This window comes from Nymphalis io, chromosome 14 (assembly GCF_905147045.1).
Source record: "Nymphalis io chromosome 14, ilAglIoxx1.1, whole genome shotgun sequence".
In the NCBI taxonomy this organism is placed as follows: Eukaryota; Metazoa; Arthropoda; class Insecta; order Lepidoptera; family Nymphalidae; genus Nymphalis; species Nymphalis io.
The window spans coordinates 7,194,131-7,218,973 of NC_065901.1; the positions used below are offsets into that span (position 1 = coordinate 7,194,131).

General features: G+C 32.9%; 1 protein-coding gene across 6 annotated transcripts in view; it reads right to left on the reverse strand.

Annotated features, from left to right (window-relative positions):
* The window catches only part of LOC126773323 (DENN domain-containing protein Crag), a 34,817-nt gene extending 11,814 nt beyond the window's left edge, over positions 1-23,003 (reverse strand). For 5 of the 6 annotated variants that reach the window (XM_050494158.1, XM_050494156.1, XM_050494157.1 and 2 more), the window contains exons 1-17: positions 22,818-23,003; positions 22,449-22,600; positions 14,645-14,809; positions 10,588-10,827; positions 9,803-9,890; positions 6,950-7,109; positions 5,649-5,840; positions 5,353-5,454; positions 3,780-3,952; positions 3,344-3,435; positions 3,124-3,245; positions 2,384-2,486; positions 1,745-1,833; positions 1,406-1,570; positions 1,053-1,269; positions 810-981; positions 245-431 (exon numbers count right to left, since the gene is read on the reverse strand). In XM_050494158.1, coding sequence (XP_050350115.1) covers positions 245-431; positions 810-981; positions 1,053-1,269; positions 1,406-1,570; positions 1,745-1,833; positions 2,384-2,486; positions 3,124-3,245; positions 3,344-3,435; positions 3,780-3,952; positions 5,353-5,454; positions 5,649-5,840; positions 6,950-7,109; positions 9,803-9,890; positions 10,588-10,827; positions 14,645-14,809; positions 22,449-22,575 — 2,394 coding nt within the window. In that variant the 5' untranslated portion in view covers positions 22,576-22,600; positions 22,818-23,003. The remainder of the gene's footprint in view (positions 1-244; positions 432-809; positions 982-1,052; positions 1,270-1,405; positions 1,571-1,744; positions 1,834-2,383; positions 2,487-3,123; positions 3,246-3,343; positions 3,436-3,779; positions 3,953-5,352; positions 5,455-5,648; positions 5,841-6,949; positions 7,110-9,802; positions 9,891-10,587; positions 10,828-14,644; positions 14,810-22,448; positions 22,601-22,817) is intronic. The other variant, XM_050494153.1, reaches the window with a different exon arrangement.
* Positions 23,004-24,843: the final 1,840 nt, after the last annotated feature.

Below are 24,843 nucleotides of genomic sequence, written 5' to 3' on the forward strand. Positions count from 1 at the left end.
GCGCTTTAACTCGCGATAGTACAATGCAGACCGGTATATCGTGTAACTTGATGTAGACGATTCTTATTTTACTAATAGAATTTAACTAACTAACTGACTAATTTATTTTTCTATATGGTAACAAATTTATTGGTCTATATTTTTTGGTACAATAAAGTTTAACAAAAAAATATTTTAAAAATGTTTCTAAAATGTGGAATTTTAAAAGAAATTGAAAACAACTTAGAAATATTATAATACGAACCTCATCCAAAGGCACTCTCAGTTTAGTCGCACGTTCCAACAGCTCGTAAGCGCTGCGAAGGGTTGCGTGCTCCTTTCCCCGACACAGTATAAGGCGACACGGTAGCGCCAGGAAATAAAGCGAATAACAAGCGCCCAGGAGACATTTCGCCCACGCTTCGGGCGAAAGACTCGCTTTGCGTGCCAAACTAAAAACGATATTAAAATTAAAATCGAATGGCTGTATTAAAATTAAAATTGTTACCTACTTTGTATCAATTAAAAAGACTAAGAGGATATTAAAATCTCAAATTATTTATTTGGGAATCATAATCACTTCTGGAAGATAAAGGAAAGACATTATGCCCGAAGATATTATTGTATATATGAAATAACGGCTAAAAATTCTCCCTTGATAATATATTATTATGTATTCGTTTGAAACCATTTATCACTCTTATATCTTTATGACTCAATATTTATTTCAATTCAACCTACTCATTATTTATCGTACATAATGATATAATTTCGTGCGTATCTTAAGGGTGGCTGAATGTAGGAGAGCAAAGCACAGAGTGCGGCAGTACCGCTGCGCGGCGACGATCTCGTTCTTGGTGCGGCGCGCCATGGGCGAGGCGTCGGCCAGCGACTCGGCCGACGCGAGCGCGGCGGGCGGCGCGGCGCGCAGCGAGCGGCCCTCGCGGCCGCGCGTGGCCAGCCGCTCGTCCAGCACCAGCTTCTCGTACGTGTACTGCCCCTCTGCGACACGACGCCGACGCGGTTAGTGACACGCACGCGACTAACGGCGCAAGGGGCGGGGCGGGCGGTACCGGGGTCGGGCGGGTCCGGCGGCAGCACGAACACGGTCCGCTCGGACGCGTTGCCGGCGTCGAGGCCGAGCAGCGGCTCGTCGACGGCGGCCACGCGCTCCGTGCACTCGTCGAAGAACGTGAGGCACTGGTCCGCGTCGCACACGAACGAGCGCTCCTCGATGAACCGCGTGAACATCTGCGTGCGCATTATGAGCGCGTAGAACCGCTGGTACGTCTGCGGAGAGATTAAGTAGGCGTTAAAACTATCACAAAAATACTAAAATACTGGATAGTATTATATATTAAAATCCGTATATGTGGTATTATGAAATATCTTCTGACCGATACTATAAAGATAAAATTAAAATTACCTTATCCCTAGACCTCAAGAAGGCGTCCATGTGGAACAAGGCATGTGGGTCGGTGGTACCGACGGTGGGTGCTTTGGTTATCGGTATGAGGTAGCTTCGGTAACCCTGTAGAGTTACCGCCATGAACCGTAGAAACGCTTCCTGAATCTTCAGTTCTAAAGCTTGCTAAAAGGTTAATACATTATTCAATTTTTGATTCTCGAAAAAACATTAGAAAGCTCTATTTTATATTATTTCTATTGATAAATATTTTTAAATAAATTTAAGGAAAACTTATGTTGAATATTACTACTATATGCTTTATGTTTTAATTCTTAAATAAAAATAAAAATAAAGGACCTCTTTCTTTCTTTTCTGAAAATCTCGATCCAAGCTTGTTGTTGGTTCTCCGTTATATTTACTATCATTTGAAGAGTGGACAGGTGAGGCTACAAAAAAAATATCTTGGATTAAATGAAGACCTTCACTCTGAAATCCAATGGGACGACAAATCATGGGATTTACTTGGTAAACAGAAGCAGGAATGTAACACTGTCGATATCTTAACTATGGTCTGTTATTGAGAATTATTTAAAGAAAAATTCAGTCAACTTTTATTTGGCCGACCCAAAATACCTAAGACTTAGGAATCTGTAGCTTGATAAACTAACTAGTAATTGATCAACGAGGCATTTATTTAATAAATAAAATTAATTTTAGTTAGTTAGTTTTCATGTATATATATAATTACATTTACAGATTGGGACTCGTGACACGAGGTAACTCAGTACGAGTGTCTAAGCTCTGTTAGGTATTTTATGCGTATATATATATATATTACTTAAAAATTTTATAATGTTTTTTCAAGTTTTTCAACCTTCCCATTGTTTCGTATGTAAATGTAATTCGTATTATAAAAATCTGGTGACTTAGGAGATAAAACTGTTACCATGGTTATTGATAATCAAAAAACATATATAAGATTTGCATTCAACCTACCAGGTCTTATGTTGGCAAATAACTGTTCGAGTGTCTGGCGAAGTGTCCTCGCTTGTCGTTTCGGTAGAATTTTCAACGAGATATGTCGCTGGGATTCACATATCTGTAAATAGATATTGGTATAATTAGTGTTCATATTTTATTTTTTTATAGAATAGGAAGGCGGACGAGCATATGGGCCACCTGATGGTAAGTGGTCACCAACGCTCTTAGACATTGGCATTGTAAGAAATGTCAACCATCGCTTACATATCCAATGCGCCACCAACCTTGGGAACTAAGATTTTATGTCCCTTGTGCCTGTAATTACACTGGCTCACTCACCCTTCAAACCGTAACACAACAATATCAAGTATTGCTGTTTTGCGGTAGAATATCTGATGAGTGGGTGGTACCTACCCAGACGAGCTTGCACAAAGCCCTACCACCAGTATATTTATAAAATTTGTATATTTATAAATTAATAGGTAAAATCTTTAATTACTACTGTACTAAATTAATATTGTTACTGAGACGTGATGGACGATAGGTAAAATTAGTCGATATACAGGAGTTCGACAAAGAAATCTACATTTATATTCTGTGCCACACACAGTAATTTAAAATACAGCAGTAAATTTAGACACACCGTAAAAAAAAAAAAAAACTATCTACCCAAGTACATAAATGTTTCCCGAATAATATCTGTATTGAATATCTAATTGAGCAATTTGGATTACTATTGTAAATTATAAACTTACAGTAATGTTATTAGTGTCAAGATCGACGCACGTGACGTCCGGTGGTGGCTCGTAGAGGTCAAAGAACCTCGAATCCACGCCTATAAGATACGGCAACGGCGCATGAAGTACTTCTGCTAAGCCTAATGATTATATAGAAATATTTTTAATATGTAAAAGATTAAAAAGAAAATTTTATAAATGTGCTTCAACAATTTTAGTAATTAAGCTTGTTTTTTACCTAAAGGGCATAGAGGTATGTATGGACACTGCCATTTAAATGGAAACAGGAGACTCGAAACTGCCTCAGATACGGCGGTCAATGTGTCGGGCCTGAAAAAAAAATGTTGTTATTAATATGAATAAACATTCCGAAAAAATATATTTAAAAAATAAAAAAGAATTTTTGATAAACTCAAACAATTGACGTCACAAATTTAACTTTTAATTAATTAATACACGCATAGAGCTTTTAATCTTTTAAAAATACAGGAAGTTCAATTATATTGCACTGCGTAATATATGATAAAGTATGAAATAATTTAAAAAAAAAAAAACAAAACTGTTTAATAGGTATTATAACGACTTATCGGACTCCAAATGCCTCTGTTATTATCAGTCGGAATATATCAGCGTTCATTACCATTATAGTGAAAATAAACGAAAACGATTGATACCTCAATGAATGTATAAGTATCTTTTGCTCGGTGATGGCCAGAGCGAGTAGCAGGAGGCAGTTGTCAGGTCCCAGGTTCAGCAGCAGCTGTCTGAAGCCGGCCCCGCTGCGGACCAGCGGCTGATCATCGCGACGCGTCACGATGACCCGGTCGTGGGGGTTCGTTGGTGATAACTGAACGGAAAGAACATATTCAGAATGTCAATATAGAGGACATTTGATAATACTATATATAAGTACTAACTTAACATTACTTGTATTGTTATTAAGTTAAAGGTTGCATTAAACGTGCAGAAGAGCAATTTAATGTTATATTTTCTAAAACAGTGAAACATAGTTTGCGTCATGTAACTTTGCCGTTATGAAAGACCGCGCAGGTAAAGAGGATCGATTAATTCGCTTTAATATATTTTTTATAAGTAAATAACCTCCTTTTATAAGTATAGAAAATAAATATAAATGTCACATTTTCATTTTTAATTTTTTTTTTCTTTTTTTTTTAACTATATATATCCTGGGACACACGGCCATCAGATCCCAAATTAAGCTTGTACAAAGCTTGTGCTATGGAAACCAGACAACTGATACACTACATAAGCTACTTTTCTTTTGTAAATATATACTTATATAGATAATTACACTCAGACTCGGGACAAACAGATATATATAATACAAATAATATTTGCTATTATTTATTTATCCTTTAATTCAGCACGTGCTAAATATTGCTCCGATGTCGGAACTAATTTTATTACAAGTCATTACATATAATAAGAGAATACATATGATATCATATATAATAATAAAGCAAATAATTAAAAAAAATATTTATTATTTTCGGTTTCATTTTTTGCAGGCTGCAATGAGCGAGCGAGACGCAAACATGGGAAATAAACGACCACCAGAGACACAAAATAATGCTCTACGTACCACACTGAAACTGAAATTTACTGGTGGTAGGGCTTTGTGCAAGCTCGTCTGGGTAGGTACCACCCACTCATCAGATATTCTACCGCAAAACAGCAATACTTGATATTGTTGTGTTCCGGTTTGAAGGGTGTGAGCCAGTGTAGTAGTAATTACAGGCACAAGGGACATAAAATCTTAGTTCCCAAGGTTGGTGGCGCATTGGCTATAAGCGATGGTTGACATTTCTTACAATGCCAATGTCTAAGAGCGTTGGTGACCACTTACCATCAGGTGGCCCATATGCTCGTCCGCCTTCCTATTCTATAAAAAAAAAAAAAACACATGTTTGCTAGTTACTTTGGTTGCACATCGATGGCAGCAAAGTAGATACGGACATCTGCATTTTTGTGAAAGTGCTTTTTTTACAAAAATAAGATATATAATATTTTTAAATATTATGTATCATATTATATATATGCGTCCGTATCTACTTTGCTGCCATCGACATAATATATTGATTACTAATAAAATTACTACCAACTTCAGAATAGCAAATTTACCTGATGCAAAGCAAACTGTATTATAGCTCACAGGCGCTTTACCTGTGAGTCAAAATTCAACTGATGAGAAAATTATTTTAATATTGCATATATTTAATTTTTTACCTGTAATAATATTCTTGGTTCGGGAAAAGGAACTTCTTCTAACAAATGTGTTATATATCGTTCAATCGGTATATTTAAGGGTTCTTTGCTCCATGACATCTCCTGTGAATAAATAATTAATAAGTTATGGGAATTATTGTCATATATACATCTATGTATACATAACCAAAATCTAAACTCAAAAAAAAGCTCAAATACTTTCTGGAAAAATTGTATACATAGATTTATAATATGAAAATATTATAATAACAACTATGATGGTTGATGCCTGCAGTTGAAAGTGGTCGTCTCCTTACCAGTATGTAGAGCAGCCAGCGTTCGAAAGTGTCGCTGAAGGGCCAGCGCGAGAGAAGGCAGATAGACTTGTTGGCGTGCAGCGCGTGCGTGTTGTGCGAGACGCCCGCGCGCCAGCCCAGCTGCTCCGCCTGCGACTCGCTTAGCTGCGAGTGCGAGTAGCTCTCGTAGAACGTCACCGCGGACCCGTACACCTGGACCAAGTTGTACAATCTGAGCCTTCCCAGTCTCATTGACGAATGCGTCTATTATATATATGTATATAATTATAATAGGATGTTATGACAGTAAAATATAGCAGCCCGTAATTATGTTTTTTTATATGTATCATAGATACTTACTGGCTCACTCACATTTCAAACCGCAACATAACAATACTAAATATTGCTATTTGGCAACCCAGACGGGCTTGCACAAAGCCCTCTCACTAAGTGATCCTACAAGATTTTTGACTTCGACAACATTTACCGTTCTACACTAAGCATACCTGATGCGTAGTATAGATCGGTAAATACACATTATAAAGTAATCGCCGTTGTACAAGAGTACGTAATCTCGTCTTCTTTGTCCAAACCCTCTTCCCAGTTCAGCTGGGGTCGGGTCTCCTTGTACGTCTGCGCCAGAGAGCTCTGTTCTGGCTTGTCTGTGTACTCAGATTCTCTGCCTGGGCCTCTTTTTGCAAACATACAAGAGTACGTTATTTATTGTTAAGTATTTTAAATTGCGTAATATATCAATTAAAGGCGGAAATTGAGTGTTGGTAACTCGGATATTAACCAGAGATCTCCTGTTACAACCCACGCATTCTATACGTTGCGCTAACTAGCCGGAATATTATAAGAAGGTATAAGATTATTTGTATCAGAAATATTTTTTTTTTTATAGTAAAGGTAGGCGGACGAGCATATGGGCCACCTGATGGTAAATAAGTGGTCACCAACGCCCATAGACATTGGCATTATAAGAAATGTTAACCATCGCTTACATCGTCAATGCACCGAACTAAGATGTCATGTCCCTTGTGCCTGTAATTACATGCCAAGTACTGCTGTTTTGCGGTAGAATATCTGATGAGTGGGTGGTACCTGCACCAAACTATCTTGCACAAGCCCTACCACCAGTAAGTATCTTAACTCTGTCGGGATTGTGTATGTTAGGAATGTATCACACATTAACTTCGCTCGTATGTAGTACTTATTTTATAATTAAGAAACCATTAGCATTATTATTCTTACTAAAACGTAATGTAATATAAAACGAGTTTACATTCTTACTTTGAAATATCCAATCTCTTTTAAATTACCTTATCAGTGGCATCGGCTACCGTCAGGACGAAGGTAGAGAATACCGGCTTCGGTGACGCGGCATTGTTCGGCCACAGTTCCAACGTAGCGCCCATTGGCAAACAGAATAGTGGCACGGACGTCGGGAAAACTAGACTACGTCGGTCGACTGTTGGATATCTAGGAAAAGATTTTCATTGCATAATATCGTTTGGATTTGTTTTTTTGTCAAATACTATACAATAAATATATACTATATTTGTAAAGCTTCTTTTTCTTCTTCTTCGAGTGCCACTCCGACTAGCGAAGGTTGGCAGTCAGCTTTAAATACTCCTTCTTGTTCTTCGCGAGGCGAAAGAGTTCTGCAGCACTCGCGATTCCCGTCCATTCACGGATGTTGCACAGCCAAGACTTTTTTCTGCGCCCAACAGCTCTCCTTCCGGCAACTTTTCCCATCATAATCAGTTGCAAAAGTTCATATCTTTCATGCCTAAGCACGTGTCCGAGATATGCAACTTTTCTCTTCTTGACAGTCTCCAAAAGTTGCCGTTTTTGGTTGACGCGTCGCAGAACTTCCACGTTCGAGACCTTTTGAGTCCAACTAATGGCCAACATACGTCTATAAGCCCACATCTCGAAAGCTTCTATACGTTTTTTGAGGTCTTCTTTAATTGTCCACGCCTCGCATCCGTAAAGAAGTATAGGCCAGATGTAACAATGTAGGAGTCGTATGCGCACAGGGATCTTAAGCCTGCGATTGCAGAGTACTTTTTTCAACGTGAACGTTTTTCAATGCGAGTCTTTACCTCCTGTTCACAGCTCCAGGTGTCATTAAGCCATGTCCCCAGATATTTGCACTTGCGCACCCTCTCAATTTTTTGACCTGCTACAATGATAGCAATGTCATCGAAGTTATGTTTAGATAATACCATGATCTTCGTTTTTGATAGGTTCATCCTCAGACCAGCGTTTTCACTGCACTCATTAACACGGCTCATAATTAATTGCAGCTCTTCGGGAGATGATGCTATTAGGACTGTATCGTCAGCGTATCTGATGTTGTTAATATACCGGCCATTTATTTTGACTCCACATTCTTGGCCTTCAATTGCTTCTGCTATTATTTGTTCCGAGTACAAATTAAATAGCGTGGGTGATAATATACAGCCCTGTCGGACTCCTCTCTTTATTTCTACCTCATGAGTCTCCTCATTGTCAACTCGTACAGTAGCCTTCTGGTTCCAATACAGATTCTGGATAATACGTACATCTTTGTCATCTAAGCCGATATCATGTAATATTGCAATTAGACGGTCATGCAGTACTCTGTCAAAGGCTTTTTCGTAATCGATGAAACAAAGGAAAACGTCTTGTTGCATGTCTCTGCATTTTTGTACGAGAACCTGCATTGCGAAAAGAGCCTCTCTCGTGTCCACTCCGATTCGAAAACCAAACTGACTATCTGCGAGATGTTCGTCGCATTTAGCTCTTATTCGCTCGTGGATGATATTCAGAAATAGTTACAATACTTGGCTCATAAGGCTAATCGTTCGAAACTCTTCGCACCTTCTTGCGTTGGTCTTCTTAGGAAGCGTAATAAAAGTTGAGGTTAGCCAGTCTTTGGGTAAGTTGCCAGAGTCGTATACCAAGTTAAAGAATTTAACCAGGAAGTTAATATTTTCGTCTTCAATAAGTTTAAGTACCTCTATGGGAACATTATCCGGTCCGGTTGATTTTCCCGTTTTAGCTTTTTTAAGAGCGTTTGTGACTTCATTTTTCAGGATAGGATATCCCTCATTTGGATCACAATTTACCGCTATGCTTCGAAAATCGTCGGCAAACATTGATGAAATGTATTGTTCCCATAGGTGTTTTTTTCCTGATATATCTAATATGGGAATATTATTTTCATCCGTAAGTTGGTGAGTGATTTGTAAAGCAGATAGTAGAAAAATATGTATTTTCAAAGTGTCGAATCCAAAAATAAAATAAAAGCCCGTAAATATCAGGACCGGGTGGACAAATGCTACTTCGCCACTTAAAACGATAAGTAAGCATATTTTTAATTTGCGTTGTGTATTAAAAACTATGCCCGTAGACTGCTCCTTACTTCTATAGTTATAACATAATTAGGCGATAACAGTATTTTGACTTCGACGAAAGACCATTAACAAAACTACGTTTAAAACTAACTCATTAAGTAAGAATTCTTAAACATTAAAGCTTAAACGAACGCAAAGTTATGATCTTAAAGCGCTGTTCAAAAACAAATTCATACAATTAAGTACTTTATAAACGCGCTGAAAGTGCCTTTAGCAATAGAAATATGCTTTTTAATGCAATTAAAGCACTGCGTTAAACTCGGCAGTGTGGACTAAGTTCATTAAACAGAACCTTTTAGCAACGTGAGGCGTTAATTACTAACGCACTTTGTGAAAGTTATTTCAATTAGCGTTTGTTTTAAATGTAACACCGCTTCATTCAAAACTCTCCATTTTCATCGATACGCTATTACCGTCGACACGAGGCGTACATTTCAAGGAGAAATCCTAGTGTTAATTGCGCTTTGTACTCTCAAAGGTCTACGATTTCCTTAGTTGAGTTACAAGGCTTGAGGCGTTATGAAACTTTATTTTTAGATTTAGATGTACCCATATAAGTTTAATTGATTATATTGTTTTGTATTCGATATGTACGACACGCATTGAAATTTAGGCAAGTGAAAAGTTTCAATGAACACGTATTAGTTATTGAAAAGACAATAAGATTTGTATACATATATAATATACCGAATAGCGGTGAACAATGCTTTAAATAAGACATATATATAAATTTGCCTAGCACAATTTATGGATAAACATATTCTAACTTACCTAAACAGTACTTCTGGTTTATAGGCTATTAGCGGCGGACGGTTCATTGACTTCTTGTAACAGAGGAATACGTCACTTCCCATTAAACCTGCCAAGACAATATTACGAATAAATTTACTTTTTATACATACATTTGACAACACACTACCTTACCTATAGAACTTCAAATTTGGCACAACGGTAAATCGCGTTAGCTATTCCATAGCTATTGTATACTTAATATATGTGGAAAAAAAAAACAATAATTATTTAAGCCTAAGTTTTGAATTTAATTATACCTATCGAAGCTAGGATTTTTGGAAATATTACTCGGAAGAAATTTTACGATTTGATTATTTTTAAATAAAGCTTCGCTAGGAAAGTTAGAAAATTAATATAGCGGTAATGGCGTGCTCATATATCCATTTTAAAATTAAATCAATAGCAATTGAGAAATTTTAATCAATCATTTAAAAATATCTAATATTTATCAGAAAATCCTTGCACCGATTAGTTCTTTTCATGAATTGGTATGAAAGTCACTCAAAGATACAAAAAAAAAAAACAATTATTTTTTTAAAAACTGCAGGAAAAAAGAAACCAACCAACGACCAAATTGTGTGTACTTACTCTCTTCAGTTATCGAACTAGACGTTGCTATTCTCGTCTTTTGTAGCGACGATTCAGACTCCGTTGATTAATTACGACTCATAGTATGCATGAGTCTTATTATTTAAGAATGCTATCAATATTGTACTAAATGTGAATAAACTGAGATTGAAATTTATAAAGAAAGACATATTTACCTTTATTAAGATTTTTGGCAATCATACAGAACGCATGAGGCGGAGTCTCCCCTCTACTGGCCACTATTACACACACGTCGACAACTACGAGCGCGTTGCAGGGCGCAGTGGGATGAGCGCGTCTGTACGTTATGAATGTTTTCGCGGTAGAATTGTTCACGTTGGCGAGTCGACCCCCGACGGAGACCAGAACCATCTCGGCATCTGCCATCAATCTCTCTCTACCATCGTACATGACGCCTAAAAAAATAAATATATACATGAGAGAAATATTTTGACATTGATTCTAGCCTGAACGTTTTACATTGTCATACTATCAATGGTATGTAAATGTACGACCACCAACTGACATCACCAACGGCTTGGCGAGACAACTTAGTCGATGATCGCTAATATGAACATTTTCTACAGTATCGTATTAGTTGAACATGCTGTATACATATGCAGATACATTTGTATCCACACAATTAGGCCAACATTATCTGCTAAAAATGTTTGATTTTGATGTGCTTATGCATAAAAATTAACTTTTATTATAATATACCAGTTTCCGCCTGCGGCTTTACCCGCGTATTAGATCGGGAGGTGAGTGTTTCGTACCCTATATCCTTAACTGTATCCCTGACAACATGTATGCAACATTTCATGATGATCGATTGAGTAGTTAAGACGCGAAAGCGTAACAAACAAACTAACTTTTGTAAATATATATAGTATATATATAGTAAGGATGTGAAATCCATTATTGTTATATCTTTTTAAGATTAATATTCGGTAGATTGCGTTGGAGGACATTTTAACAACAATTTTAACAAATTTAATATCTTTAATATCTTTCAAACGATGGTGTACATTTGGGCACCTAGAACATTATAACACAAGTTCTATCGGATATCAGTTAACAAATAAATTTAAAGAGGTATTGCAACGCAAGCCCGGCATCAGCTAGTTATGTGCATATATATTTCTCCAATATTGTGCCGTTGATAAAATATAATACGAAAAAAAATTTATGTAACGAAAATATTCAACTATACAAAATTTATATTTCAAGGTTCACTTTTATCGACAATATAAATATATAAAATATTAGAAATTACATACTTGAGTTAAATATATCTTATACAAGTTGATACTATGGTGATTGCATTCATCATATTACTATTTCGAAATCAAGTTGCGTTTCCTATTTTGTAATAGCACATGGGATTTGCTACGCGAGAAAGCCAGTTAGAAATTACATGTAGTCATACTTAATCCATACAAATTGAATAGCACGGAAAGAAATGTGGCATAATTATATTATTTAAATAAAAAACTTCTTTGGTCATGACGAGAATTACAATTTACAATTTTCGAATTTAGTCGTAAGTACCGTTATCTGTACATAACATTTGGAAAAAAGTTTTTAAGTTGAGTGTTTAAGTTAAAAGGGTTAAAATATTATTACAATCGTATCTACAAACATACAAATCATAAATATCCGTGCCAAATATTCTTAAAAAAAAACACGATTGCAACGGAACTATTTAAAACCAACATACATATAACACAAAAACAAAACTTAAAAATGACGCAAAAGTCAGTGGACAAACAACTTTAATAAAAAACTAACTAAATAAAAACTAAAAGGTTTCTCAGAGTTGCATGCTATTTACTTTTTGTTTTAAATACTTTTAATATATAATTCGACTATTTACTTTATAAAATACTTTTTAACCGACTTCAAAAAAGGAAATGTTCTCAATTGGATTGTATTTTTTTGCCTCGGAACTCGGTCATTTACAAACCAATACGGAATAATATATTTTTGTTTTATTTCATGTTTGGTCCTACAATAGGAAATTTGAAAAAAAATACAGCCCCTAAGTGTAAAAAAATAGGGGAATAGAATTTTTATGGTGTTGAATTTAATTTTAAATCAGTTTTATTTTTTAAATACATAATACATAATTATGTATTTAAACATATATATGAAATAGTTTATATTGGAATTCGTATCAAATAATAGTTCTTTTTTTGATAATAATAGATGTTTGTTTTTAGTTTTATAATTAAACCTTTCAATTATATAACAGTATCAAAAGTAAAATTAGAATCCTTATAATATACTACGGAGACCGTCTTAATGTCAAAATGTCTGCTTGGCGGTTAAGTGAAAAACGACATTAATCCTCACTAAGCCGTAACTAATAAAGCTTTGTTGAAAAAATATATTTTCTAGAAGTTTAATACCCTTCAATGATTCTTTGAGAACATTAATTTAAAGTTCGAATGTTCTACATATTGTTATATCTGTACCAATGACCCCGAGAGAATAAAACAGCATGAGTGTATCAGAAATTGAATGTGATTTTGTAATGTATATTTATCTGTAAGTATTTGCAACAAAATGAGAAAAAGAAAGCTGAGATGGCCTAGTGGTTAGAACGCGTGAATCTTAACCGGTGATCGTGGGTTCAAACCCGGGCAAACACCACTGAATTTTCATGTGCTTAATTTGTGTTAACAATTCGTCTCGTGCTTGACGGTGAAGGAAAACATCGTGAGGAAACCTGCATGTGTCTAATTTCATTGAAATTCTGCCACATGTGTATTCTACCAACCCGCATTGGAGCAGCGTGGTGGAATAAGCTCCAAACCTTCTTCTCAAAAGGGAGAGGAGGCCTTAGCCCAGCAGTGGGACATTAACAGGCTGTTACTGTACTGTATTTGCAACAAGTATTATATAATAGAGGAAGAAATTGCAATAGGTATCATTACAAAAATAATAATTATTATTCGTTGATATTTAAACTCAAAACTTATAATCTCAAGTTATCATTATACATTGTCGTAACTTTATTTATTGTTGTGTAAAATCTTAATAATTATATGATAATTTGTTTTTTTGCATTGCTTATATATAAATATGTATATAAATGTTATGCATAGCATCACAATCTATACTAAAAACAATGACCCACGTTCTTTTATTGCTAAAAAATAAAAATTTTTACTCGTTACGTTTTCACTGAATAAAACCATCTCATACTGGAATATTTGTGATAATATACGAAACATTATACGATATTAAGGCGATGTTAGCAAATATTTTATATGGTGTAAATATTACTTTATGTTACTCTTTCAAACCTCGAACATAATATTTATATATTAGTGTTATTTGCACCCCATATTTTGACGTTTACATAAATCGGTTAGAACTAATTCAATAGCGTTTCTTATCTAAGCTTACAGTTATAAAGAAATCCCTAACAACTCTGATAAACTTTAAAATTACTTCATCGGTGCGTCATAAATATATTCTAGACGATCTGCTCTTGCACAATTTTGTGTGCCTGACCTTCTAGCACTTATTGTTTTATCTGCTCCTTCGAGATTCCTTTGGTCTTTTTTTTTAATTATTTAATATTGGTCTTGCTAAATCCGACATGGGTTATTTTCCCCCTCTCAACTGCAGATTATGTATAAATTATAACAATAACTATTAAATCTGGAGATGACATTTACAAAATCAAAATTTTCAAGGTTCGAAAATCTATGATTTTCGAAAAACTATTTCCTAAATTATTATGTTACTGTGTTGCGTACGTTTTTGTTCTCTTTTAAATGTTTTCTTGTTGTCTATTGGAAACGGTTTATGTTGAGTTAATATTTCGTACATTATTATTTTTTCTGTTTCTTATTATATTGACCGTTGACTTGCCTGATGTTAAGCATCGACATGGTCTAGAATGTAGCACGCTTGCCTATAAGAAACCTGTTTACTCTGGATTTGAAGACCCCAACATTGTTTATTATAATGTGCACAGTAAAACATATTGCGTTTTTTTCAATTACAGTAGCAAGGCAGACATGCATATGGACAACGTGACAATAAAATGACATCTGGGCATAGACATTGCATGCCAACCATAAGAATTTAAATGTTGTCTCTTGTACCAATAATAATACCGGCTCATCCTTCAATAGCTGATAAGTGAGAAAGTAGGCGAAGGCGGACTTATCAGAAGGAGCTGGTATTAGTCAAGCGTTGAGTTGCTAAAGCTATTACCTATATCAACGAGGGGCGGCCTGTCTCGACCCCTCCTCAAACAAAGGAAGCATTCCGGTGATCGCATCGAGCCATGGTTCAGATCTGCAGGTAACCCCGTCGGAGTCAGTTCTAACATTTCGTACCCATTTGGCACAGTTTCTCCTAGACCAGGGAATATAACACCTGCAACAAAACATACTAATGAGTTATTTTCGTTCAAAGTTCATATTTTTATTCATGTTTAATTAATGACAAAAAAATATATTCTATGTATTCTTTACAAACTTATATTCATTATTAATTAGTCGGATTTTTGTAGCTTCACCCACATTTGAAGATAACGCAATTGTAAAGGTTGTTGAAAAATATTGAAGTCATTGTAAATATAAAAATATATATGACAGTAATAGCACTCATGCGGGTGCTCTATGGATAGTAGGAAAAACTACCTTGAATAAATAATCCATTGTACATGAAGCGTCCCAAGTCTCTAGATATTGCTAATGCCAGTTACACATTCGCCTATTTTCTAGATACTATAGATCTGAGGCCAAAAGCGTATAACGAACACAGATAAAATATTTTACCCATATTTTTATAGATGACGAGGCAACGAGGTAGCAACAAAAAAACAAGGCACGGGCCAGCGTACACTCTCTTGGGCTGTCTTGAATTACTTCGGCGAGTATATAGTACGGCACTATGAACGGATTGCATTTTTCAAATATTTTGATACATTTTTCTATTATTAATAACGCGTGTTAATTTTTATACAAAATTTTCGATAAAATTTCTTTATGTAATGCTATAACGAAAAGACTAAAGTTAATGCTAATTAGGATATGATAGTTAAAAGTAGAATTAAGTAATTACTTCCCTAATAATATAAATTTATTTAAACACTTTAAAATTGCTAGCTTTTTTGTACCTATTATCGCATTATATAAGAGCATTTGGTTTATATATAGTGCAATAAGACAATTCAAAATATACATTTATATCAATATGAAATCGAACACAATCCGCTAACGGGCTTTCCTGTTACTTTACGTTATCAAAGATTCATTCAAGGCCCATCAATGATAATAAATATGAATCAGAGAGAGGGTCAGTCAATAGCGACCTTTGTTGAACTTTATCACTGGGAACCAGACCGACATAGAATCGTCAATGTTACTTTTAGATTAAACTTATATTCTTTCTCCATTTCTTTTACAATCTTGCATATCATGATCATGATTCGAACCCCACAAACTAAAAATAGTATTTACGTTGCTTGCCCTTGTTTGAAATGCCATTTGCAATTTGCCCTTTTATTTGAGGTCGGCGCATTGTGTAAATTGCTTGAAACAAAAAAGATTTGACGAATTTTTACGACCGACCGTCTGCCACACGCCCACCCTCTAATACACCCTCCATGACAATGCTTTTTGCCAATGGTTTGACTCCCCACCACCATACGAATGGATACATTGTTTGTTCTATTATACTCTGTCAAACCCTTACTTGGTTTTAATATTATTAAGAAGTTGGATTTGTTGGTCTATACGCGCTCATCTCAGGATCTCCGTCCGAAACAAATATTTTTGCTTTAGAAGATATCATTTATTGAACAAGGAACGTTTAACGCGGTTGAAACTGCGGGGAACAGCTAGTGAATTATTTATTTATTATATTTTGAAAATTTGTATATAATATGCATTTCATGTTGCTGTATGATTTCAATGTTAAACTATAACTTGAAAAGTATTTTAGAATGTATTTTGATGAACTAATATTGCTGTTACGTGTGTTACGTGACATTGTTGATAGGATTATTAAATAGAAATAGAAGACGAGCTAGCTGACCAACTTATCGCGTTAGAATACTTTTACGATCTGACATTGCATTAAAAATAGAAGATTACATACATTATTTTTTACTTATTAGTTTAATGCAGATCATATGTTTTAAATATAATGTAGAGAAGTAAACGCCTGTAAATATCCCACTGCTGGGCTAAGACCCTCTGAGGAGAAGGGTTGGAGCTTATTCCACCACGCTGCTCCAATACGGATAGGTGATATAAACACTAATTAAGCACATGAAAATTCAGTGGAGCTTGCCTGGGTTTTAACCCGCGGTCATCGATTTAGATTCACTTGTCCATCTCGGCTCGTTTGAATAGAAATGAATTAAGTTCAAATATCATTTGAAATTTATGATATGTTTCGTCAGAGCTATAACTTCTGGATGTATTCATATTAAATTATGAATAATATTAAAACTTCTACGAAAGTTATTATAATTTGAACTTTTGTCTCACACTTTGTCTGTCTCCAGAAACTCAGATATCGAAGTTTCGAACAATAGCTTGACTCGAACATAGTTATAAAATTTGCATCACAGTAGACCATTTTAGATATTCTGAAGTAGATAAAACATCATATTCGTTTGTATTTTTGTATAGAGCCACAATTATTATATTATTTACAGAAATATTATTATAACATATTTATCTAAGCACCGTAAATAATATTTTTCTGTATTAACAAGCTACGAGACTAAAAAAGGCTGTAATTACCGATAACATATTTAGTTTAGTATACTGATAGGCATAATGCTACAATCTGAACCATCGTCAAGCCAATAGTTTTCGATAACATATTGTGTAATAATTTTTAACATTCAAAATTATTATTAAGGACTTGCCGTCCTGGTTTCGCATGGGAAGAATACAATTTACATAAATCGTTTATATTGAAGGACAAACATACAAAAAAAATGTTTTTTTAGCTAGCAACCTTTAGTCGTAGGACACACCATTTTTTCAGGATAATCGGAAGAATGGTTTAGAAACGCATTGGGATCAACATTCATTTTTATTTATATATGTATATTACTGGAAAGGGAGAACATTACTGTATATGATTTGAGGTCGTTCACGTTGTTAAGTTCGATAGTGCGTAATGGCTCTAAAAGTCTAACCAGACAACTGTAAACTGGACTTGCAACTTTTTTTTTATCTTTTTTAAGTCTGGTTCATCTGTCGCGCGAATCAAGGTCCCCTTGCGTCCTAGACTTCTGCTTCATAAGGTAATGTATGCCGATGTATAGACTGGTCTCGAAGGTATAACCTTATGTAAACTTTAATAATTCCGGACATAAATCTATACGTTATTTATTTATATGTAACCTTTCCAACTTTGAATCGATAACCATAAATAATTACTGAATTAAAAAAAATAAAACATTAGTAATCTTAAATAAAAAAATAAAAAGTGCAATAGAGATAATGTTTTGTTTTTAATAAATCACAAGAAAGAAAAAAATATAAGATAATTCAAAAAAATATAATATAAATCACGCATTAAGTATAATATTATGAACTGTTAAGATATTCTCTAGTAATAAAACTCAACACCCGTCGCAGAACACGATCGATGTAAGAAAGTGACGAATGTTACTTCAATAATAATAACATTTCAAGGATGGACGAATCAACTTCATCATACTCAGTGTGCAAGCCTGGATAGGTAACACCTACTCATCGCATATTCTACCGCCAAGCAACGATACTTAGTATTGTTGAGTTCCGTTTGAAGAGCGAGTGTGTATCAACAGGCTCAGAAACAACACTTTAGCTCTAAGGTTGGTGGCGCATTGCATGTGAAGAATTTTTAATATTTCTATCGAACGGGCAGTTGGCCTATATAACAATATTATATAAAAAGATCGAAATAGCGTATCACCGTAAGTCAGTTTTCCACATTAAAATGTCTAAGATACAAAGCGAGTGTGCATAGAATATCACTGCAGCGCGTAATTTAGTTTAAATTAAAGAAGCTCATACGATATATATACGTTGTTACTACAAAAATAGAAATTAAATTTGTTCCCATATAATAAACAGTAGTAACTAACACTCTTTAAAGCGTGACGCGAAAACATTTCGGTCGCTTTAAAAAGACCTTCACCTTCACCCACTAAAATGATTCTTGTTTTTTTTATTAAATATACGAATAACTATGATTTAAATCTACGCTTAACTTTTTTTCTTTTTAGGATTTGTATTTTTTTTAATTGTATAGTCCTTGCCTTTTTAAATTTGATTTTTTTCGTAATGCATATTTGAATCAATACATTTCAATTCATTCAAGGCTCCATTTACGTTAGTAAGCAAAGTCTACACTCTTTAGTAATTATTTGCTTCTGTGATAACAGACAACAATCTGCTTTACTTTTATACATCACAAATCATTAAACCATTTAAGCCTGTGATAAAAATAAAAGTGATTTAATTTTATATACATAGCTAATACACCTTGGATACTATTCGAGCAAAACAATTCCATGAATACCGCATAATATTAAGTCAAAAATTTATATTAATTTTATATAAATACATTTAAATGTCTCGTAATATATATGCACTATATAATAATAACAATCTATTAATTTATACACTACATACATATAAATATAAAATTTACAAAAATCTATTTTATGTTATCAAATGCAATTTATATATCAAATAGTATAAAGTTAATTAGTAAATCTGCATAATTAAAACTGCAACGCATTATTTACTAATTAACATTTCATCGTTTCGTTTTATATCCACGTTGTTTTTATTTTTTATTCTATCTCTAAGACTGAAATAATTGAACAAAACATATCAGACAGTACGTAGTGTTACAATTTACTCGATCGCATAAACGGACGAAAGAGATTAATAAAAACTTATATGTAAGTAGAACATGAAGGAAAAGTGAAGACTCCGAGTACACGTAGAATAAAACAAACGGAAAAAATTAAGTACATAAACTTAAGTACATAATTATTATTATCGTTAAAATCTTTGAATCCTTAACAAAATTAATCATGAGTCGCTTTCGTGTAGGTTGTTTGTTCGTTTATCGATTTATGAAACGAACTTCCCGAATCAACTTGAAAATCACAATTACAATACTATTAACTCGCTTTCTTGTCAGTCCATTTGTTCGACAGTATAATGCTTGTTGAATATCACACACGACGAAGAAACAGAAAATAATTGATTATAATCAAACAATATTATTATAGATTTGTGTGATGTCTCAAAGACAGCCAAATTTTACATTCCTTAAAATAATTTATTGCATGCGCATACGTTATTTATTACCAATCTGATATATATTTTATTAGCTATTAAAGCTTCTATAACGAAACGAAACGAAAAATATTACTAAGAACAATCTAAATGGAGCTAAGAAAAATAATCATTTTAAATATATCAACAATAAATTATAAACTTCGTATATTATTATTAGAAATTAAAAATTTATGTAGGTCACATGTATAAGTCTGTAATATGACAAAATTTTTAAACCTTAATAAAAATGTACTGTCAAGTTAAAGAAGAGATCAATCATTTTTCTACGATTATGACGATTGATGGCATGTTGATAATTACTAAACTAATTTTCAAACGAAAATAATCTTATCGCTTAACATAAAATTTGATGCCTATGTGATAATAATCGAGTAAGTTTCGAGTTATAAAAAAAACAGTACACATTACACGAAATAACACTACTGTTAGTGTGGTTACAAAGTTTTGTAAAAATTAAGTTCTACTTAAAATTAAAAAAAGTTGTATGTTCATTGCATTTTTCATTTATAAATTTAATGCTTTACATGTTACGTCATATATGTCAATATGAATATAGTAATAATACCTATAGAAATAATAATAATAATAATAAAATAATTTTATTCACCAAAAAGAAACAATAAACACTTTTAAAGTTTCTGCTCTATTTTGTACAAAAAAATAATGATATAGTTTATATTTCACTCGGTAGGAATTCAGTAAAGGCCCATAAATGTCTCATTTCAACTGGTAGTTGGTTGCTTTGTGCATACTCGTCTAAGTAGGTACCACCCACCCATCAATAGCATATACCGCTACACAGTAATACTTTGTACCAATGTGTTTGGGTTTACAGGATAAGTAACATAGTGATAAGGGACACAAAATCTGCATTTCCATAGTTGGCAGTGCATTGACATTGAATAAGGCTTAGATATATGTAAGCTTCATTTGAGTAAAATTAAAATGTTTTTTCTTAGTAATTATTATCTTGTCTTAAAAAAAAAACCTTTTTTATAAATATGTAAAGCACTTATTTTTGTTGTTATTACCTTTTTTCTCTTTTTTATTGAAATCAGTATTTTAAATAATATAATAGCAAAGAAACCTTCGGCTTATTTTTGCTATACATCATTTAATATACTTTGTAACAATTTTTTATTAAGTAATTGATTGCCATGCAACTTTTCTTTCGCCTAATAAATCAATGCGAGACATGATGATACCCTGATTAGGCCACAAATACATGGCACAGTTACAAATGAGTCAATGGTGTATTAACCGAATTTATGTTTTATATATAATTCAATATTTAAAAAAAAAGAAACTTGAAGTTTTTTAACCATAATCTACATTCTGAATGCATTGGAAGTTTAAATTGATCTTTTAAAAATTATGATTCAAAAGTGAATTTGAATAACCCATATTTTGAAATTAATACTATGCAATAGAATAATGAGAAAAGTTTCATCAAAAATTAAGAATAATTACCAAATTTTTCATCATTAATTATTTATTTAATTAAAGGATTTTTTTTTACTTATATAATATAAAAATGTAGAAACTCCATAGTCTCGAAACTGAGAAGATTAATAAAAAAAAAACTTTATTTCACTATAAATCCCTAAAAATTACCACCCACAGTATGTAACTACATAAACCAGTTAATAAAGAATTAATCTTTAAATATTAAAGTCTGGCATGTCATAAATTTCATTTCAATTTGATGGTAATTTCACCTCGTTCAGATGAAATATGCATTAATGAATAGATTGTAACATGAACAAGCATAAAATTTTATTCAAAAGTTTAAATCTATAAAACAGTTGCAGGAATTTATTTTAATCAACGCATATCAATGAAATTGATTGTGGTTAGCTTCCAGTGATCATGTAACAATGACTATGAAACATAGACTGTGGTCGAGCATCATATTACCATTGCCATTAGTAAAAGATATAAGTAACCCTTTTTTTTCATTACATGCTTTATATATGTCAACCATGCCAAGTGGAGGACTCATTACAAGTCTTGCAAACTCTTTGGTGACCACTAAAGAGGGAATCAAAAATTTTAAATGGTTATTTTCTAGTTTCATTATTTTTCAATGCATATTCTTGTAGTTTTAATTTTAATATTAGTTTTAATACATAAAGCAATGTATACACATATCAATGTATTTGTTTTAAGCATTATACTATTTTATATGTATTTAAAGATCAAAGATTCATTCAAAAAATTGTTTTCATTTATATTAAGCAAATGTATGTTTCAGTTTTAATTAACAATATATTTATATATATGAATAAGGACTATTATAAAATTAACATAGAAGTAATTTTATGTTAAAAATCAAATTACCATAATACATCATCATTAGTCAAAAGTACCATACAAACTTAATCAATTATTATGCACAACAATGTGATGGCTCGAACGGAATAACTAAACAGCCTAGGTCCACAATCAAACATCCAATTGTGACCTCGTAAATAAATTATGCACATGTGACATCGGACTAATTAGTTCCTTCCTTATTTATTATAATAATCTCACCATTTATATGAAACATAATAAATTACCCCTTTTTTATTTCTTAAAATGATATTATTTCATTCTCTTATTTTTAGGCTTTAAAATATATAAATTTTTAGGCTTTAAATTATAATAAAAATGCTTTGTAAAAATATAATTGCATAATGTCTTACCGATATCTGTAATTGGAGGCTTTGTACTGTATCCCTTTAGATGACCAGAGTCAGAATCATCAAGTACCTCTGGTTGTTCAGGCAATCCAGCCACTACAAAATAATCAGCTACTCTTCGTTCGTCCATTGCAACTGATATTACTCTTGCAGACCTACAAAATAAAAACCAAATAGTCAATACATTTTATACGATTAATTAACCTTTTTGTATTACTTTAACAAAAATAAATAAAATATTTAAAGTATTTTTTTACTCAAAACTTACAATGATTTTATAAAAACATATGGACTAGAACAAATAATTTTTATTTTTTTTGCTAAATAAATAAGAAATTAACTAAAAACATGAAACCCTTGAAGTCAACTTACAAATTACTGGAACAGATAACGAATTATATTACCAGCAAATTGAGCATAATCACTGTAATATTTGTTACTCCACTATATCTAAGCAAATTTCAATATCAAAACTGATGGCAATATAGTCATTTTGTTGCTCTGGACGTTTTAAATACAACTTAAATCTTATGCAAGTTACGTACTTCACATCCACAATCACAAATCACATTATTTATCCACAGATTGTAAATTATAATTTAGAAATGACACCTGCCAAAACAAAATAATCACAGGTTATAAAATTAGTAGTAAATAAAATTAAGCAATCAAATGTAAAAAGATTAACAAAATGCGGAATTATTGTGGACCAAAATTATTATTAATGTGAACTTATATACAACTCTATTATTATGCTTTCATAATCATATACACGACTTTCAGTGCCGCATATTGGTCAGTACATCATTATCATCAATATATTATATATAAAAACGATATTGTCACCGCAGCGGTGCTTTTCGATATTCGTTGCAGCACCGAATATCGTCGGTTAAGCTCCAGATGGCATCTTTTCTTGATCTTATTACATCGCTAAAATAAAATAAATACATAAAATATATATTCAACTCCTCATTTATCAAGTTATTTTTACCGTCTAATGTTTTATATTTTCTAAAAGTTTTACTGATGTTTTTATTAATTATATATATTTTTTCTCAAATGGTTGTTATACGATGGTTCCTTTATTTTGGGTATATATTATGTAGATATTAATTTTATCCAAAATTGTTTTGATATCTTACGAGCTAAACTAATGTATATTACAAATACGAAATTCTGGAAAATGCTGGAAATCAATGTATTTTTAAAATAATATTAATAAATACACCAGTACAAGAAAAACATTTTTATCTTATTATATTATCTTTAAACTAACAAAATATCTTATATTGTTAATTCGATGACAGTCGTACAGTTAAAAAAACGCGGAAAAACTATTTTTATCTTTATAGCTAAGCAATACTAATGACGTTCTAATTTCTAAAACCGATTATATTTTTATGAAATCGGATACAATATAAAATGGAATTATTAAATATATTAATTGAAGTACATCTAGCGGATATCTTTAGAATGTCAAATCAATAGTGACTTATGACATAAAAGTATTTATTACTATAAGTATTACCAACATTACTATTTGTTTGACTAAACAGCCGTAGGACCGTTTTATTGGCATTATTAAAACCAAAATAAGTCAAAAAGTAATTTTAGCAGTAAGATTTAACAGGCAAAGACAATATAATATGATCACTACGTTTTACCGAGCTTCCTGAAGTTATACCACCCATATAGCGTAGCTACATTTTATTAATGTGTGCGAATTGAAAAATAATGGGATATATTTAAAATTAAAAGCAATTCAACAAAGAAAATCATATTGTGTCTATCATTTACTTAAATTGATCTAACCAGGAGCTTAAATCGTCTTTGTCTTTACTTTTTGTTAATCCAATGGTATAAGCTTGCTACTGAATTTTGAGCAATCTTATGCTTATGTGATTTCTTTTTATTAATTACAATATAGAATTTTTATTCTTCTCTTGCAGTATTGCTTTATGTAAAAACATTGATAACAAATATATGATTGAGTTTATTAAAAATAAGCCATATTTTACATTGTGAATTAGATGAGCTTTAGATAAAAATAAAAAAAAAAGCCGAGATGGCCCAGTGGTTCGAACGCGTGAATCATAACCGATGATCGTGGGTTCAAACCCGGGCAAGCACCACTGAATTTTCATGTGCTTAATTTGTGTTTATAATTCATCTCGTGCTTGACGGTGAAGGAAAACATCGTGAGGAAACCTGCATGTGTCTAATTTCATTGAAATCCTGCCACATGTGTATTCTACCAACCCGCATTGGAGCAGCGTGGCGGAATAAGCTCCAAACCTTCTCCTCAAAAGGGGGAGAGGAGGCCTTAGCCCAGCAGTGGGACATTAACAGGCTGTTACTGTACTGTAGATAAAAATAAAATGTACTTAAGTTTTGG